This window comes from Squalius cephalus, assembly GCF_949319135.1.
Source record: "Squalius cephalus genome assembly, chromosome: 10".
Taxonomy (NCBI): Eukaryota; Metazoa; Chordata; class Actinopteri; order Cypriniformes; family Leuciscidae; genus Squalius; species Squalius cephalus.
The window spans coordinates 10902357-10920570 of NC_137131.1; the positions used below are offsets into that span (position 1 = coordinate 10902357).

At 39.7% G+C, this 18214-nt stretch overlaps 2 protein-coding genes across 2 annotated transcripts; both read left to right on the forward strand.

Annotated features, from left to right (window-relative positions):
* Positions 1-171: 171 nt before the first annotated feature.
* espl1 (extra spindle pole bodies like 1, separase) lies at positions 172-14304 on the forward strand. Its single transcript, XM_079884371.1, has 32 exons — positions 172-357; positions 685-782; positions 892-1197; positions 1429-2145; positions 2223-2312; positions 2402-2513; positions 2931-3058; positions 3310-3503; positions 3629-3871; positions 4013-4157; positions 4843-5008; positions 5135-5271; positions 5398-5532; positions 5641-5757; positions 5890-6058; positions 6923-7051; positions 7129-7285; positions 7686-7795; positions 8008-9218; positions 9317-9731; positions 9827-9967; positions 10323-10536; positions 10644-10837; positions 11389-11516; positions 11669-11791; positions 11886-12029; positions 12118-12282; positions 12409-12513; positions 13025-13140; positions 13235-13318; positions 13425-13589; positions 13679-14304. The coding sequence occupies exons 2-32, from the start codon at positions 696-698 to the stop codon at positions 13878-13880; spliced, it is 6549 nt and encodes a 2182-aa protein (XP_079740497.1). The 5' UTR covers positions 172-357; positions 685-695; the 3' UTR covers positions 13881-14304.
* Positions 14305-14989: 685 nt separating this feature from the next.
* pfdn5 (prefoldin 5) lies at positions 14990-17991 on the forward strand. The gene is made up of 6 exons (XM_079884938.1): positions 14990-15095; positions 15681-15783; positions 15876-15907; positions 16049-16123; positions 16753-16858; positions 17343-17991. The coding sequence occupies exons 1-6, from the start codon at positions 15030-15032 to the stop codon at positions 17420-17422; spliced, it is 462 nt and encodes a 153-aa protein (XP_079741064.1). The 5' UTR covers positions 14990-15029; the 3' UTR covers positions 17423-17991.
* The last annotated feature ends 223 nt before the right edge of the window (positions 17992-18214 follow it).

Below are 18214 nucleotides of genomic sequence, written 5' to 3' on the forward strand. Positions count from 1 at the left end.
AATTAATAGATCGCCTTCTATTGAACGTTTCCGAAAGATCAATACTTACATTTATTGTTACTACTACTAATTAAGGAAATCAGTAGAGACTTTATGTAAGAATTCTAAAAACTACAGTACCCATAGTTCTTTAGCTCCACTTCGTGCCCGCAGTTTCCCGATAAGCTTTGCGGTATTTTAAACAAGTGCGCGAGCAGCGCTATTTTCTGTTTTCCGCTGCTGTCATCTTGATTACGGCGACTGGAAATAACAAAACATTGTACATTTATATTTATTGAAGATACATATGATCGCCACATTTCCTAACACTCAAATAGAGTCGATATTCCTCCACATTTGACCGTTTAACCGAGCATGGTAAGTGACAGGCTAACAGGTTTAACGTTATTTGATTTGTTTACACGGGTTAGGGATTCACACTGGGTTGAGTTAGCTAACGTTAGCTAACATGCTAGTTTGCAGATGATTGGCAAAGTGTGAAAGAAAGCATAGCAGATGATCATAAAACATACTGTTAAGTAGTAACGTTATACACACACACACACACACACACACACATATATATAGTATTAAAGTTTATATATATAGCCTACGTATACAAAAAACATATATTGGTTTACCATGCCAGTTAATCATCTTAGTATCTGAAATAGTTGTCCTTAAAAAGTTTATTTCGCATTGCAGACACAACAGTGATGACAATGAAGTGTCTGAAAACAGAGGAGTATGTCCAACAGTTATCTTGTGTAAAGGACACTGTAGTTCTTCATGACAAGCTTAAGGTAAAAAAAAAAAACTGTTTTGTATATACATGTGTGAGTGGGAACCTAAGTTTATTTCATATATGATGCACACTGCTGGAGTTGTTCTTTTTTTTTTCATTTGCTGCAGAAACATGTTGATGATGGGCTTGGTCCTTATGGGCGCACAATGTGCGATCGTATCATCCGGGCTTGCAACCAGCGCCTGGGCAGTGGGAATCTGGACCCTGCCCATCAGGAGCAGATAGTGGAGTTGGTGGAACTGGCCATCCGAGGGTTTGAATTGCTCGAAGAGTCCGGAATGCAGAACAACCCATTTTATCTCGAGAAAATAGTCTTCCACATCCTACAGAAAGTCTGTAGCCTTGGAGCTCACGGCCCTGGTTGTCGATTGGGCCAACTTATGTATAGAAGACTGAAGCGTTTGTCTGCAGAGGTACGGTATGCTTGAGTCTTAAAAAAAATCATAAAAATAGCAAGCTCAGTAAAATGAGTATCCTTTCATTTTTTAAATATTTTATTATACATTAATCTGGAAAAATCGTGGGCATTCATTGGTCAAAAAGTGTGGAAGCCCTGGAAACCGTTACATTTCTTTCGATTGTAATAAAGTATTCATATCTCAAGGTGCTCTCTGTAGACGTCATATTTCGTTTTTTGTCAACAGACGGATGACTTCCATGTTCTGGTGCGGAATTGCTTTGCAGTGCTGTGGAACAGTCTCCTGTCTAACAAAACGAGTGGTTCCACCCTCTCTCCGCGGGACAGACTTCACTGTCAGCTACAAGCTTTATCCTTCAAACTCCTAGAACAGGGGTCCAGCTCGGCCTGTTTCCCATCCAAAGTTCCTCTGTTTGTAGAGGAAGCGGTGGTGGAGCATGAACGGTCGTGTGGGTGTTTTACTCTCGAAGATGTGAGTTTTCTGACCTCTGAATTACGAGAACTGTTCTTCAGCCCACAAGACTCTGCTCTGACCTGTCCCTCGCTGGCTGTGCGGTGTGAAGTGGTGTTTAAAGTGTGTAAACTGCTATGTAAGAGCCGGTTTTCAGCTGAGGCTGTTGGACTGTTGCATGGCGCACTGGAGGGGGTTGATGGTAATGTGGGTTTGCGTTCGGCTCTGAGCCTTGCAGATTGCGCAGTGCAGCTGCAGTGTGCGTTAAGCTCGGGAGGTGAATGTAGTAAGGCTTTCACCGAATGTGCACGTGCACTCAGGGTGCTGCCCCGTGCCATGTCGGGCCCAGAGTCTCATGCCCTATTAGAGGCTTGTCAGCTAGTGGTTTGGGCGTTGGAAGCTGGTCAGTGTAAAGGGATGGATATAACCACATTGCTGGCTTGCTTTTCCTTTTTAGAAGAATATCAGGAACTTCTGCTTGCACAGCAAAAGGTACGATTGTATAATTCACTGGTACTCAATTCACATTCCAAATATGTATCAATTTTAAAAGCTTCTGTTCGTTCCAGGACTCGTTTTCGCAGCAGGTGCAGTACTCCCTTTGCTTCAGCTTTTACCAGGGCTATATTAGCACATACGATAGTCTTCACGCATCTCGGGTAATATACTAAACCTACTTTAAACCATGATAAAGTGTTTGGCTAGATGTATCACAATAATATCCTTCATTTAACATTTATGTCCAAAGGTGTCAGCGGGCGATTCTCTGGACAGGGTGCTGTTGTACTGTCAGGCGACTGCAGGACGCATGCTTGGTGAACTGCGGATACTCAACAACGACAACTTCCTACTTAAAGCAGGTGCATCTTCCTGAAGTCTGCATGCTGAAATCTGATTGGATGTTTGAATACCTGAATTCAAGCACGTCAGCAGCCATACAGTGTCACATGTTCTTGGAAATCAATATGCTGATTTAGCTCTCAAGAAACTTTTTATTTCTTTTAATCAACGTTGAAAATTGCTGTTAAAAAAATGCTGCTTAACTTTTATTTTCAGGGTTATTTGATGAATAAGACAGTTCAAGAGAACAGCATTTATTTGAAATAGAAACTTATTATAACAACAATGTAAAAGTCTTTTTTACTCAATTTTATTACTCAATAAAATAATTGTATTAATTTAATATTTTTTTCTGCTGACCCCAAACGTTTGAACTGTAGTGTAAGTGTGCAAATAAATTGAATTCTATTTTTATTTGTTTTTGTTTTTCTTTCTAGTGTGTGCGGTGAATAATGTGGTGTATGAGCTGTTTAACAGGAAGCTGTATGAGGGAGCCTTTGGTTTGGCTGTGATTGTGTGTCAGGAGCTGTGCAAGGACTGCCCACCCTCTCTTCCTCTGGATAGGGTAAGAACAGCAGCTTCCTCTGGTCATTTTTTAGCTTTTGTTGAGATTAAAGAGAATAAAAAGGAGCAACATATACAACTGTGACATTTTGTCTTTTTTATTGTGGCCCTTGAAGTACCTTGTATTTGTATTGTCTGAACTATATGTTATAATATATAACTCTTTCAAGCTGTACATTCAGTTTAAAGCATGCACATGTATAAATGACGATATAAGATTTTGGCTGTAGATTTATTGTGTGGATGTTTCAGGTAAATCGCTGTTTCATGCTGACGGTGCAGTGTAGCCGGCGTGGAGGTCAGTTGGAGCAAGCTCTAGACTGGATAGTGCGCTGGATTCGGGTTTTGGGCATGCAGATTTTTGATCATCTGGCAGAACCTGTGTCACTGTGGGTCAAAACTAAGTGTGATGCTGCCCGAGCAGGAGAGGACGACACACGCCTGAGGTAACCTGCACTTAGCCAATCGGAAAAGGTTTTGGTGTACTGTTGTTTGACACTAAAGAGTGAATGTGCTGAAAAGCGTTCTCTTATTTTTTTTTTATTTTTTTATTTTTATTTTTTTTTGTCAGGACTCTGAGGGATGGGTTAGGAGAAGCGGTAATGGATGAGGAAATTCTGATGTGTTTGTTAGAGGAGGAGTTGCGTGTGTATAAAGAGCAGACTGGAGACACAGCGCAGGAGCGCTACAACACACTCTGTGACCTCTTAGATATCTGCCATGAAGAAACACCACACACACTGAGACGGGCTACTTATCTGTGTGAGATGGCACAGGTTGTGTGCTACCAGGACTTCAGCCAACAGACTGACTGGTGGGTGACCATGAACACAGGACAATATTCATTTTATATATATATATATATTTTTTTTTTTTGCTTTTGCCTCATTTGAATCAGAGATATAAGATTGAAAATATGGAGGACTTAAACAATTTTTTTGCTCTTGGTAATCAGCTCAGCAGTTGACTTTACCCATGAGGCTTTGCGATTGCTGGAGGCAGAGCCAGAAACCGCAGAGAATGCTGATAGGTTGAAGGATGAGAAGGCACATGCCTCCCTGTGGCTCTACATCTGCACTCTTGAGGCCAACCTGCAGGAGGTCAGTGCCTTATACACTACCAGACAAACGTTGGCATTTGACTGATCTGTTTTTTCATGATTTTAACATTCTGATCTGCCTGAAAAAAATTTTGTAGACAAATATATAAACTATCTGTTTATTTATTTATTTAGTTAGTTAGTTCGTAAGTCACTTCATATAGTGAAGGAAAAGTAACCTACTGGTGCCCAACATACTTTACTTTTGTTCTAAAATTTGAAAATGATGCTAATATAAAAAATGAATAGATATGGTCAAACTTTTGGTTGTTAGTGTACACTGCTGTTCAAAAGTTAGGGGTCGGTAATATTTTTTTGTTTGTTTGAAAGTAATGTATATTTTTATTCAGCAATGATGCATGAAATTGACCAGAAAGGACAGTAAAGACATTGGATAATGTTACAAAATATTACTATTTCAAGTTCTTTTGAACTTTATATTCATCAAATAATGTTTGAAAAATTGTATTACACTTTCCACTAAATTATTAAGCAGTGCAACTGTTTTCAGCGTTTATAATACTATAAAATTATAGTTGTTGCTGAAAATTCAGATTTACATCACACAGGAATACATTTCATATTCTTTAAGTGTTCAAAATCTTACAAACTTTTGAACGGCAGGGTACCTTCCTAAAATATTATACACCTGTGCTTCATTTTACTTTCCTTTATGTGTATAACAGGCTGTGGACACAGAGAAGCGATTGCGTGCAGTGCAGGAGGAGAATAAAACAGAGCTGAATATGGATCCTGTTCCCACTAATGATCTAGAGTATGAGGATAAACAGAAATCACAAGAGAGCCAGTTAGTCTATGATGGACTACGCTTCAATCTACTGGCTCAAAGCAGTAAGCCACACACTCAATCACAGCAAATACATACTTGCATATGGCATTAAAAAATTCCAGAACAGGTTTGAGAAGCACTTGTTTTTAGGATAATCTACTAATACTGTTGATTCATGTGTGTGTCAGAGTTAAGTGAGCCTTTGGATAGATGTTTGTCTCTATGGCGGAGTCTACTCAAGGGGTCTGTGCCTGCAGTTAGAGACCCTAAACTGACTGCTTATTCCATGACACTGATGGCTGCCCTCTACACACTTATTGGCAAAGTAAGACTACACACCCACATCACTCACTGTGTTCTATGTAACATAAGTCTCCTCAAACTCATTACCAAGAGAGGAGAAGTATTTGATGTTTGTATTTATGCTGAATAATAAATATGTCTCTGTTAGCACCTGCAAGCTCTGGAGGCATATCAGCTCGCTGCGGCCCTTTTCCATAGCCTCGGCGATGCCCAGAATAGTGCGAATGCCTTTTGCCACTCTACCAGGGTCCTGCTGTATCTGGGCTCCCCTCAGCTTGCACAGGTGAATTAATTTTAACCAGGACAAACTTTTCTGTTGACAATTAATAGCCTTATATTATATTAAACTCTAACAAGTTATTTACACCAGAACATTGTCTGTATGTTTCAGGTGGAATTGCAAAAAGCAGAACAGAGTTTGACTTTTGTCCCGAGCTCCGAAGGCACATCTGTTATATCCATGCTTGCTATGCTGCAAAAAGCACAGATAGACTACGCTTTAGGACAGGTAATACTCGTTCATATAATTGTTTGTGGACCAGTGAGTCAATTTTATCCAGTACTAAACTCCTGGGAACAGTCCATTGTAATTATATACATACTGACAAAACCACTGATTTGTCCCTGCTCTCTTTTTCAGGTGGAGCATGGTGTGTGCTGCCTGATGGAGGTGATAAAGGAGTCCGCTCAGCATCATTCTAAGAGCTGGTACCTGCTCAGGGCACGAGCACTGCAGACAGCCAGTGAATACTTGAGTCTGGACACACAGGCTTTGGACTCACAGCTACGTCAGAGCATCATACAGCATGGTCAGCTCTCATCCAATACACACATTACACATTTAGGTACCACATTTAGGAGTTATATCCCATGTATAAGTTCACATAAATGTACAGTTGAAGACATTCGTCTTGTGTGAACTTTCATTAGAGCTAGAAGAAAAAAATTTGCTTCGATAATATAGAATTCATGATGTAGAGCAGGGTTCACCAATCTCGGTCCTGGAGGGCCGCTGTCCTGCAGAGTTTAGCTCCAACCCCAATTAAACACACCTGAACCAGCTAATCAAGTCTCACTAGGCATACTAGAAACTTTCAAACAGGTGTGTTGGAGCTGGTTGGAGCTAAACTCTGCAGGACAGCGGCCCTCCAGGACCGAGATTGGTGAACCCTGATGTAGAGCATTACAAATCGGAAGTTCAAAATATGGTGGACTGTTTGTTTGGGGTCAATATTTTTTGGCTCATTTATTTGTTTAAAAAAATACAGTAAAAACAGTAATATTACAAAGTACTATAACAATTTCAAATAACTGTTTTCTATTTTCATATGTCTTAAAATGTCATTTATTGCTGTGATGGCAAAGCGGAATTTTCAGCAGCCATTACTTCAGTCTTTAGAGTCACACGATCCTTCAAAAACCATTATAATATGCTGATTTACATTTTTTTCAGGATTCTTTGATGAATAAAAATTCATAATTTATTTTAAATGGTAATATAATATTGTTTTTATAATGCTGAATAAAAGTATTAAGTGAAAAAAAATCTTAGTGACCCCAAACTTTTGAATGGTAGTTAATTTATTTTTTAATAACTTAATAGTTCTGGACAGAAAATTAGTGACATCACAATTACCTATATACTGTGATTAATGTTGTGAATTGTGTTGTAGGTCTGAAGACTCCAGACACGGCTCAGTATGAAGGGTTGAAGCTATTGTGCAGCCTGGTGATGATGTTGCTGGGCAATGGATTTTATGGAGCCCCTGGACCAAACACAGACTCTCGCTTTGTAGACCAAGGTACAACAAGCGGTAGCAGGTTTGGCTAAGGAATTCTTTATTTGTCATTTTCAACTTGCTGTGTTTTCTCACTGTAGGAGACAGTGTTGTTTTTAAATGGCTGTTGCTGAGTGAGGTGCTGGTGTGCTCCGAGAGAATGGTGATTGTGAGGAGCAGCAGTGGAGCCATTCATGAAGCTAAAGCTCAATGTATAGAGGCTCTCAAACTGGCCACCAAACTGCAGACACTCAGCCAGTGAGTGGATGCTCCATTTCTTTGAGTGTGAGAGTTCAGAATGTGTGTGACAGTTCAGGTCCAAATGTGTATTTCTGACATTTAGGCAGAGGTCTTCAATCCTGCTCCTGGAGGGCCACTGTCCTGCAAAGTTTAGTTCCAACCCTAATCAAACACACCTGAATCAGCTCATCAAGCTCTTCAGAATCGCTTGAATATTCAAAGGCGGGTGTGCTGAAGCAGGTTGGAACTAAACTCTGCAGGACAGTGGCCCTCCAGGAGCAGGATTGAAGACCTCTGCATTAAGGGGTGACATGACAAACCAATGCTTTTTCTCTGAAGCTTGAAGTAGGCTTGAATATGCTCCTGGGATGCCAGACAAATTTCTTGTGGATTTGTAATAGCATATTTTGTTTTGTAGCTGTGCTGAGCTGTTGGTGTTGAAAGCAGAACTGGAGTTGATGAAGGGCGCAACTGAAGCTAGTAGTTTGGACCTGGAGCAAGTTAGAAACTTACTTGATCTCTGTACAGGTAAATATGTAATATTGATTACCAAATCAAGACCTTGATCCCTCTCTAGTCGTTATTTGTGAGAAAAAGGTATTTAGGAGAAAAGGTTTTGTTTTATTTATTTTAGTTTTTTAAAATGTATTTATTTCACTGCTGCTTAACACAAACTAGATTTACAGAAATTAAGTATTTATTTTTATAAGCATATATTGTCTCATCTCGCTTGCATGTAGATTTTGGCCACGGCCGACATCAGAAGTCTGAGGTGAAAATAAAACCTCGCAAAGGTCGCCCAGCTGCCCCTTCTTCCTCTGGTCACACCCTTGAGGAAGATGATGATCTGAGTGGGATCCTTAGCTCTCGTGCCCTTCTCAAGGAGCCTTTGGAACCCATGTCTAGATTAGGAAGCCAAGGAGCATCTCCCCCTCTGAAGCCCAAACGTCAGCATGGGCTTTCCTGCCTGACCCACGCAGTGACCTGCTCCTGTCCCTGCTGCAGTGAGCTTAGTGTGGCTCGAGTCAGTATCCACTGGGCACTATTACAGGCAGAGCTCCAGACAGACCCCGAAAACTCAAGCCGACTACGCCAATCTGCCAGTAAACGCTGCTGTAGTGTCAAAGCTAAGCTCCAAAGCAGTTTGGCAGCTCTTGTGTGCTCTAAAAAGTCAGCTGGACTGTGTCTTCTCCAGGTGGAACAGGGCAAAGTGCATTTGGGTGCTGTGCTTCAGCTTCTCAGAACAGGAGACAAAGGGAAAGCTACAGTCCTGTGGGAGGAAATAGAGGCAGGATTGAAGGCAGTGACACACAAAGGGGCACTGAAACCAGAGCTTGGGCCCATCAGAGCTGCTCTGCTGGGGGCTAAAGCTGTGGCCTGCTGCTTGGCATTGGCCATGAAGAAAGGGTGTACACCTGAAGAACTCTTTTCTTCTGCATGGGGCTGGAATCCCCCTAAAAGTAAACCACAATTAAAACTTAAAACTGAATCAAAGCATCGATCCAAGAGCCCTGTTTCTGAAATAACTCCTCCAGAAGGTGTTAAACGAAACCCTGACATTAAGAGTGGATCTGCAGACCATGAAAGCAGGAAAACCAAAGAGACCTCTGTAGTTTCAAAGAAAGCTAAAGACTCGGTGCCGAAAATTACCATCACAAAATCCTCCATGATTTTCAAAACGCCCAAAGCAACAAGGACATCCCGGTCAAAATCTGTCTCAACAAGCACTGGTGTTGGTGACTTAAGAGCATTTGACTTCACTAATGAGGTGCCTGACATTTCTGTCAACTTCACCCCCTCATTACACGCATCTGCCAGCCAATGTGGGATTACGAAGTCAAAAGTTGCTCCAAAGGGATGTTTCGAGGTTTACAAAGATTCCTCTCCTGCAGAAGAGAAACCTGTGGTCGTGCCAGCTGCGCCTAAACGATCCAAGCGTTCTCGCTTTAAGGTTTGGCCCATTGATTGGTTTCAGACTTTTTAAGATGATGGTAAGACATTTTCGAATCATAAATCGTCTGTTAATTAAATACATCTGTTCTGTTTTAGGTCGAGTTCAGTGATGAAAGTGACGCTGAAGCCGCACCTCCTGCTGTAGTGGAAAAGTCGAAAAAGCGAAACGCCTGCAACTCCAAAACATCTCGCACCCTGAAACCAGCACTGAACACCATCCCTAGTGACGCCAAAGTTGTGAACCCCACTGTAGAACCAGAACCTCCCAGACGGTCACGGACCACTAAGAAAAGCACAGCTCTCGCCTCTACCAGCTGCTTCTCTTCTGAGGAAGAAACTGGCTTATCTTCCCAGACACGCACGCGCAGAGGACGATCAAAAAAGAGTCAAAGTTCAGAGGTCACAGAAGAGCCAGAGAGGATGAGGATGATTAAAGAGAATGAAGATGAGGTTCTTTTGGATGTCAGCCTGGAGGAGCTCAGAGGGTCTGACACAGAGATAAATGACACAGGTGTGTGTGTGTGTATGCAGTACAAAACTGATGTAATTTTATTGCTTATTTGATTAATTCTTGTTGGACAAAATTCATGTTGTGTGTGGTTCCAGGCAGCCCAGATGCTGATTGTGAGGTCTTGAGGAGAGATCTGGCTGCAGATGTTGGGCGAGAGTGTTTCAGTGAGCTCAGAAGAACTGGACAAAATGGCTCTGGATCTCACACAACCCTACCACATGGATCTACACCGCTAGGTAATACCGTGTGGCATGTGCACTACCATTCAAAAGTTTTGTCAGTCATGTTGTTTTGTTTTAAAGAAGTATTTTAATGTGACAGTGAAGAAATATTTTAAAAGATATGAAAATAGAAATGCAATTTTAAATAATAATAAATACATTTAAAGTAAATATTAATATTTAAATTCAATATTATTGATTTTTTGATAATGCAGCCTTGGTGAGTATGATACTTATAAAAAAAACTAAAAAAACAGGATCCTTACAGGATCCTAGTTATGTTTGTTTTTATATTGTTATTTTGACTTTGCCGTCATTGATAAAATTGTTGAATGTCTTATAACCATCAGTGTATTTATTTCATATTTAGCTGACCTGTCCATAGAGGCGGTCCAGTCGTACCTGCGTTCCTCTTGGCTTCTTCTCCACAACTTCCCACCTCCCTCTCTTTATCCCCACGTCTGCTCACTTCTCGCTCAGTCACTCGGCCAGACCGATCCCATCACCACAGCAATGCTGCATGCACAGTCGCTGGGTGTTTCCACTCGCCACCATATGACCCGTCATGTGGTTAGTCAGTTCAGGTATGTCAGTTAGTATGAAATGCAAACATTTCGGCAGAAAAAAAGTGATAGCCTGTATTCTAAACTATTTGGACGAGGAACAGAACCTCTTCTTCCTGTCTCTGTAGGAAGCTGAAGAAATCTTGTAATGATGTAGCAGATGGTCTTGGCGCTCTGAGTCTGGAGGAAACGTCTGGGGTGACACAGTCTCAGAAACTCTCTGCGCTTGAGCAGATCTTTTCCTTCGCCTCATCACACCCAACACAATTCCCACAGACACACTGTCATCAGTTCACACAGCAGATGAAAGATCTGCCAGCAGGTAATAATTTCATCTGAAAATGAAAGTGATAGTCCTCCCAAAAGAACACAAAGGAAGATATTTGGAAGAATAGTGAAAACCAAAAACCATTCCATTGACTCCCATTATAGTCTTTTATCAATAGAATGGAAATCAATGGGAACCGAAACTGTTTGGTTATCAACATTCTTCAAAATATCATCTGTTGTGTTGTGCAAAAGAAAGTCAGTCATGCAGGTTTGGAATGACATGAAGGGGGAGTAAATAATGACAGGTTTCATTTTTGGGTGGGCTATCCCTTTAAGCAAGATGGCCACAAAGCTCTCTGTAATACTCTAACCCAAATTATTAGAATTGGGAATTGTCTATGTTTCTGAAAGTGACCTAATGAGTCACTGTTTGCTGCAAGTATGCAAGGGTAATGGCTTTGTCATAGGGACAACAAAACATTTTAATGAAATATGAAAAATAGTTTCATGGTGGTAAGAAAATGTTATGTAATTTTGACCCCTGTTGGTATGTATTATGAGAATCATACAGAATGATATAAATGTGATGCATATTTGCTTTAGGAATAACAGTGTGCATGCTGTCACTCGCGGGGGTGTATCCTGATGAAATTGGCAGCACTATTCTTCTGACTCGACTGGAGCGTGGCTCTACCCCAATCACTGTTCGAATCCCTACTGCAAACAGAGAGGTACAGATTGTGTGCTGATGTTCTTAGTACTTCTGTATATTACCTAATGCAGTACAGCTAAGAGTTTTAAAACTTTAAAATCATCTTTTCACAATGAGAAGGAAATGGGGAGATGTTTGCACAAATCTGGTTCATATTTGACCTTTATTTAGCGCTCTGTTGCCATGCTTCTGCAAGAAATGGATGGAGTCTTGAAGGGGCAAAAAGAAGTGAGCATGGTGGCTGAGAAATCACAGTGGTGGGAAGGAAGGAAGTCATTGGATGTCCGTGTGGAGGTGAGACACAAAGATCTTTGACAGTTAGAAAATGATTCATATGAAAGGGAGGATGTTGGATATACTGAATGTAAGTTCTTTCTCTGTCCATCAGAAAATGCTTGAGGAGATGGAAGAGGCTTTAGGGGTGTGGCGAACTCTACTCCTGCCTTTAACCTCTGACCCTGAGCTTGAAGTTCAGTTGAAGTGCTTCCAAAAGGCACTGAAAGGAACAAAGATCACACAGGACATTCTCAGGGTATGTGGCCTCTATTTGCACCTGCATTAGTTTGATTATCACATGTTCCCACCTGTAGTACTTTCTCATTTCTTCTTTCTCCCTGAAGGTGGTTCTCTCAGCATCTCCACTCCTGTCCTTGCCAGACCTGCAGTGTCTTGTAGAAGGAATGGGTCAGCAGGACAAAGACTTCCTGAGGCTTCTGCAGTGCGGTGTGACTAAACTGAAAGGAAGGGAGGAACCACAGGGACATACAGTTCTGATCTTAGACAAGGTACACTAATAATATCCACTCGTGTGAAATAATACAAAAATGACTATTTTCTAGACAACTTGAAATTGTTTTGAGCTGATTGCATTTGCATGTTTTGATCTTATAAGAAGTTTTTTGTTTCTACAGTACTTGCAAAGGTTACCATGGGAGAACATTGCTTGTCTGAAGTCTTGTTCCGTCACTCGTATGCCCTCATTACATGCAGTACTCGGACACAGTCATCTGAAAGAGGTATATGCTACTTATTGCAAGCAAAACATGCACAGTATTTAATACACATAGTAAAGCTTTAGCTTAAAATTAGTTCACCCATCACCCATTTTTTAATCTATATTACTTCCATGGAACACAAAGGAGTTATTTGGCAGAATGTCTTGGCTGTTCTTTTCTATTGATAAGAACCAATGATTTTTGATGTCGAAACTCAATTAAAATTTGTGAGCTATGGCAGAAGTCAATATTTATATCAAGTAACAATTTTGGTCTATTTATAAACAGTGCTAAGGAATGAGTGCTAAAACCCGGAAACAAGTTAGCATTTTTTAACTTCCTGTTCCATTATCCTAAAAAAGCTCAACAGCCTATAGCTCAACAGAACTATAATTAAGTTCCATTGAAAGGAAAATAAATTGTATTTTGTCATAGTTTATTCACTTGTGACATTCTGAACCTTTATGGTTGACTTTCTTCATTTTTAGGGTGAACTGTTTCTCTAATAAGAATTCTGCTTGTCTTTTCTCAGATGGATTCAAGTTGTGTTCTGTCCTGTGGTGTGAACCCTAAGAAAGTTTACTATGTGCTAAACCCAGATGGAAACCTACCTGACACTGAGAATCGCTTTAAAGAATGGTTTACTGGGTAAGTTCACAAAATATGCATAAACAGCCTGACAAGCCACAGTTGTGTAACTGGTCCCATTTCCAATCTGGCATCTCTGTCTGTGATTGGCCAGTGAGCGGGTGTGGCAGGGGGTTTGTGGAACTGCTCCTGATCCAGATAAACTACATGAGGCTGTGACCACCAAAGACCTCTACATGTAAGTGAAACTGAAAAGAGTTACTGTTATTTATTAAAGAATGGATGATGAAATATAAAGATGAGATGACATGTGCTTGACAGCATGTTTGTGTACCTCTCTATAGTTACATAGGACATGGAGCAGGTGCCCGTTTTCTGGATGCTCAGAGGGTTTTGAAAGGGCCTGTGCGGACAGTAGCTCTTCTGTTTGGCTGCAGTAGTGCTGCTCTCAGTGTTCTTGGCCATCAGGAGGGAACAGGGATCATCCTCAGCTACCTGACCGCAGGATGGTAATGTTATACATCCATGTATACAAATATTTTGTGTAGTTCCTTATGATTTGCTTTATTATTAAATGTTGCTTTTGTCTCTTCACCAGCCCGTTAGTGCTCGGTAACCTGTGGGATGTGACAGATCGTGATTTAGACCGTTTCACGTCGGCTCTGCTCCAGTCCTGGCTCTCTTCTGGGTCTGGTTCCTCCCTTCTTCAGCATTTAGCCCAATCACGTAATGCCACACATTTAAAACATATAATTGGTGCTGCGCCCATTGCATATGGTTTGCCTGTGTATATTCAATAGCCCAGAATTTAAATTTTAACTTTTATTATTCACAGCTAATATAGTGATTTTAAAAAAATGTATATAAATGCAGCCATCTTTTATTTAAGGTCAAATATAATCTCAGGGCTAGTTAACAATGCAAAGAATGAGATCTGCCTTAATGAGAATGAATGAGGACTAAATCTAACCTATGTCTAGGTGCTTGATGTGTTTTGCCATTTTAAAGTCCTCCCATATGTTTTCTTCCATGTTATTTTGTTGTTGCAATTGCTGATTTAGTTTTCTCATACCTCAAGATGTTTTACTACTCTTTTACGAAGTCTTTTAAGTCAAATGTTTTTCTGATGTACAAGTTTTTTTTCTTTTACATTTTTGTACAACATTTTTATTTTAAGTTATATCAAATGACAAGCTTCTTTAAAATAAAATGATTTTAAAATGTATTCTTTGACTATGGTGGTTATTTCAACTTCATACTGTGTAGTGGGAATGAGGCAATTGCATGTAAGAATTAAAGAGTACAAATGGTGGAAAAACAATATAAATAGGACAAGTGTCAAACTGGATGGATAAACTGACAGGCTGTTCCAGTGGCAAGGACAATAAACACTGAAAGTCGTGTCCCCATTACTCTTCAGAATGTCAAGGGCAGCGGCGGAGGACATGGGGGATCTCATCTCTATGTACCTCAGATATGTATCTGATATGTGTGCAGGGGCAGGCTCAATGATCGACCTGACAAAAGTGAAATGATTAATTAAACCCAACAATAAGAATTTTTAAACTGTTTTTATCTTTTTTCATGATAGATTTAGGCGTCTTTGATTTATCACTCATTCCATTTTGGGCTTCCTTTAATCAAATGTTCAAGACCCACCTTACTTATGTTGGAAAATTTACTTTGAATTTTGTCAAAATACCATACGCATGAAAGTAAAATACTTGTTGCATTGTATGGTGTTACAGAGTGAGACAAAAAAAAAAAGCCATTAAGGAATATTTGTAAGCCTTACAAAACATTTAAATTATGTACTTTTTTGTATTATGCTTGTCTATTGATTTTTATTAAAAGTTTAAAAAATTATCGAAATGCAAAATCATTGCTAAAAGTCCTTCCAGTTGTGTCCGGTTGACCCGGAAGCTTTCCTCCCCTATTCAATTGTCAACATGGCGGTGAATCTGACTGAATTGTCTCTTCCACAATTAGAAGGCTTGAAAACTCAGCTTGATCAGGTAGTTTGTGCTATAAATATAACAGTTCTTTTGATTTCATATCCCTAAATTGCAGCTTACGATGGTATTTTCCAGTCAGTGGTTTACTGACATGCACGCAGCGGTTGTCATGTGCGCGTGCTGCTGGTAGTGCTGTAAGTTACGTTATTTAATTCGCTATTAGACGGATACTTAAGCCAAAATTGAGTATTCTGTAATTATTTACCAACCTTCTTATTCTTTAAAGTCATTTTAAAACATAAAAGGAGATGCAGAATGACAGCCTCGCTCACCATTCATTGTATAGAATGAAAGTGAAGGGTGTCAAAACATAAATAATGACATTTTTATTTTTGTCTATTCCTTTTTAGAATTATTTTAACGAGTATATAATGAGTAAAATTACTTTTTAACATTTAATTAACATTAATTTTTAGGATGTAGAGAAAGTGAGATAAATATATTACTTTTTTTTTTTTTTGCTTGAACAGGACAGATCTGCACACATTAGTTTAGTATAAATTACCTTTCCCCCCTATTTTTTTTTAAAGCAGCATTTTATCAGAGCCATGTTAACAAATGAAATGACAAACATTTGTTTTCTAGGAAACAGAGTTCCTGTCATCATCCATAGGCCAGTTAAAAGTCGTCCAAACAAAATATGTGGAAGCCAAAGACAGTTTGAATGTCCTTAACAAAAGCAATGAAGGTGAGTATTATTGCTAAACTTTATATGATGCTTCTTCAATATAAATAGTTAATGTTCACTGGCTTCTTTTGCTATTACTTTTTTTCTTTCAGGAAAAGAACTACTTGTCCCTCTCACCAGTTCTGTATCCTCCCAACAGCTGAGTGATAAATTACTGCTGATTGATTTCTTTGACCCTCAACAAAGTCACATGGGCAGTTTGGTGTTTATTAATTAATTTGCATCCATCTCAGATAAGTTGTTTCCCTTAACTACTGCATTGCAGATGTACGTGCCTGGAAAGCTTCATGATGTGAATCATGTCTTAGTGGATGTCGGAACAGGATATTTCGTGGAGAAGGTGAGCCAGGGTTTTGCCGATCTGTTTAATAATTTGTACTTTTAAAGGGATATTTCACCGCTGGAAAGATGAATGTGTTTTTAAATTGGGTCATTTATGTAGTAGAAATGTGAAATTATTTTAGAAGTTGGTGCCTTCTAGACTGAGAAAAGCCAGAAAATGTATTTTTGGCTCATGTGGATGAAAGACAACAACTCCCAGAATGCACTTGCTTCGCTGCCCTACGATGCCGCTCCCAAGCGGTTACAGAGGGCAGTATCGGAAGAAATGATACAGCTAGGCTACTAGTTGACTCGAAACTGAAAAGACGCCGTTTTATCGTGAGATCCCGCCCCCTATGGGCGGGTTGAAAACATGCGGAACGAACTCCTACTACTGGCTGTAGTCTCTCGCCTCTGGCCAAAAAAGCCTCATATGACTCAAAATGACGATTTTTCCGTCATCTGAGGTTTTTTTCCAGACACACAATACAGGAATCTCTCGTCTCCGGGGGACATGAGGGAGGGAAGCACGGTCATTCAAAAATACTACCGGGTTTCTACTGATAAAAAGCTTAATGCTAATCGGTGAAGTATCCCTTTAAGGAAATCAAAGTCTAAGTAAATCTCACTGCTTTTTTATCTTTTCAGAATGTAGAAGATGGCAAAGAGTTCTTTAAACGCAAAATTGACTTCCTTACAAAACAAATTGAAAAAATTCAGCCTGCCCTTCAAGAAAAACATGCTATGAAACAAGGTGATTTTTTTTTTTATACACACACACATAGTAGTCAAAATTTGAAGTGGATCAAAACCTTTCATCAAAGTTTTACATGAATTTTGAACAATACCCGTTCTTGTCTTAGGACAACTTTGATGAACTTTTTTGATCCACTTCAAATGTTGAACACTGTATATATATTTTTTATATATAATATATTTACTATTTCCAAGTCAGGTTACTGCAAATCACATAGATATCTAGAATACTGGTATTCTGTAATTCTGGTAATTATTAGTTTATTTCAGCTCATATCAGTATTTCATGTCTATTTATTTGGTAAGCAGTCATGTAATAAGTGGGATAATGTACAGTCTTTACCACTATCACAAAAGAAACCCCTTCAGATTCATACAAGACCCCTGATCAACCTGTTGCATACTGTCACGTTCTCTGATAATGATAGGAAAACCTGCACAAAATCGTAAATGGATTAAATGTTTTATCTGCCTCCTAACAGCTGTGGTGGAAGTCATGAATATGAAGCTTCAGCAACTGCACAGTCAACAGGCGTCACAGTCTGGCACCACCAAAGCCTAAAAACGGTTACAAGAAGCATGGCAGAAAATCCAGAGGAGATCCTGAGCATTGACCTGTCAGACGGATCCATTCTGAACCCTTGAAACGGAGAACCACTGCTCTGATGTCAACATGTTGTTCACATCTCCTTGGGGGAGAATGAAGTCCAGCACTTTGCCTACATTAAACAACTACTCTTTTTTTTTCTGTTTTCATTCTCATGTTTAGTAAACAAATAAAGCTTTGGGCACAGCCTGTGGCTGTATCCGTGAAGCCTTCCAAGACTGGGATTAATGTCTTTGGAGGAGATTTACTTTGTGGCAAACACTTTGCATGGATTTTTTTTAATACAGCAAATATTTACTAATGAAATCGGCTAAAGAAAATGTTCTTGCTTGGCTAAAAGTGAATTTACGGAAATTTACAAGCAAAACAATGTCAAAAACAATGGCTTGATTTGTTGTCCCATGCAGGCAGATTATTTACTGGGCCATGTTACAGAGAGCAGCAACTTTATGACTACTGTAAAATGTTGTACTATTTTCCACCCATGCTGAAACAAATAATAAAAATTGACACTTAAAACCTGACACTACATCTATCTATCTATCTATCTATCTATCTATCTATCTATCTATCTATCTATCTATCTATCTATCTATCTATCCGAAGGATTGACTTGAATTGTCATTAGTTTGAGTGCGAAGGCTGCGGTAATTATATGTGTATTATTCGCTGTGTCATGATTCAGTTGCCCGGCTGCAGAGTTTCGCTGCGCGTCTGTCTCTGTCGTTATGCGGCGCGGCGCGTGTT

What these genes read in the sequence shown, in the direction of transcription:
- pfdn5 (XM_079884938.1), top strand. Translation starts at nt 15,030, where the DNA reads ATGGCGGTGAATCTGACTGAATTGTCTCTTCCACAATTAGAAGGCTTG. An exon ending in CCTTAACAAAAGCAATGAAG is followed by an intron (nt 15,784 to 15,875) that starts GTGAGTATTATT and finishes TTTTTCTTTCAG; the next exon opens with GAAAAGAACTACTTGTCCCT. An exon ending in TTGTCCCTCTCACCAGTTCT is followed by an intron (nt 15,908 to 16,048) that starts GTATCCTCCCAA and finishes ACTGCATTGCAG; the next exon opens with ATGTACGTGCCTGGAAAGCT.
- espl1 (XM_079884371.1), top strand. Translation starts at nt 696, where the DNA reads ATGACAATGAAGTGTCTGAAAACAGAGGAGTATGTCCAACAGTTATCT. An exon ending in TGAAGCGTTTGTCTGCAGAG is followed by an intron (nt 1,198 to 1,428) that starts GTACGGTATGCT and finishes TTTTGTCAACAG; the next exon opens with ACGGATGACTTCCATGTTCT. An exon ending in ACATGGATCTACACCGCTAG is followed by an intron (nt 9,968 to 10,322) that starts GTAATACCGTGT and finishes TTTCATATTTAG; the next exon opens with CTGACCTGTCCATAGAGGCG.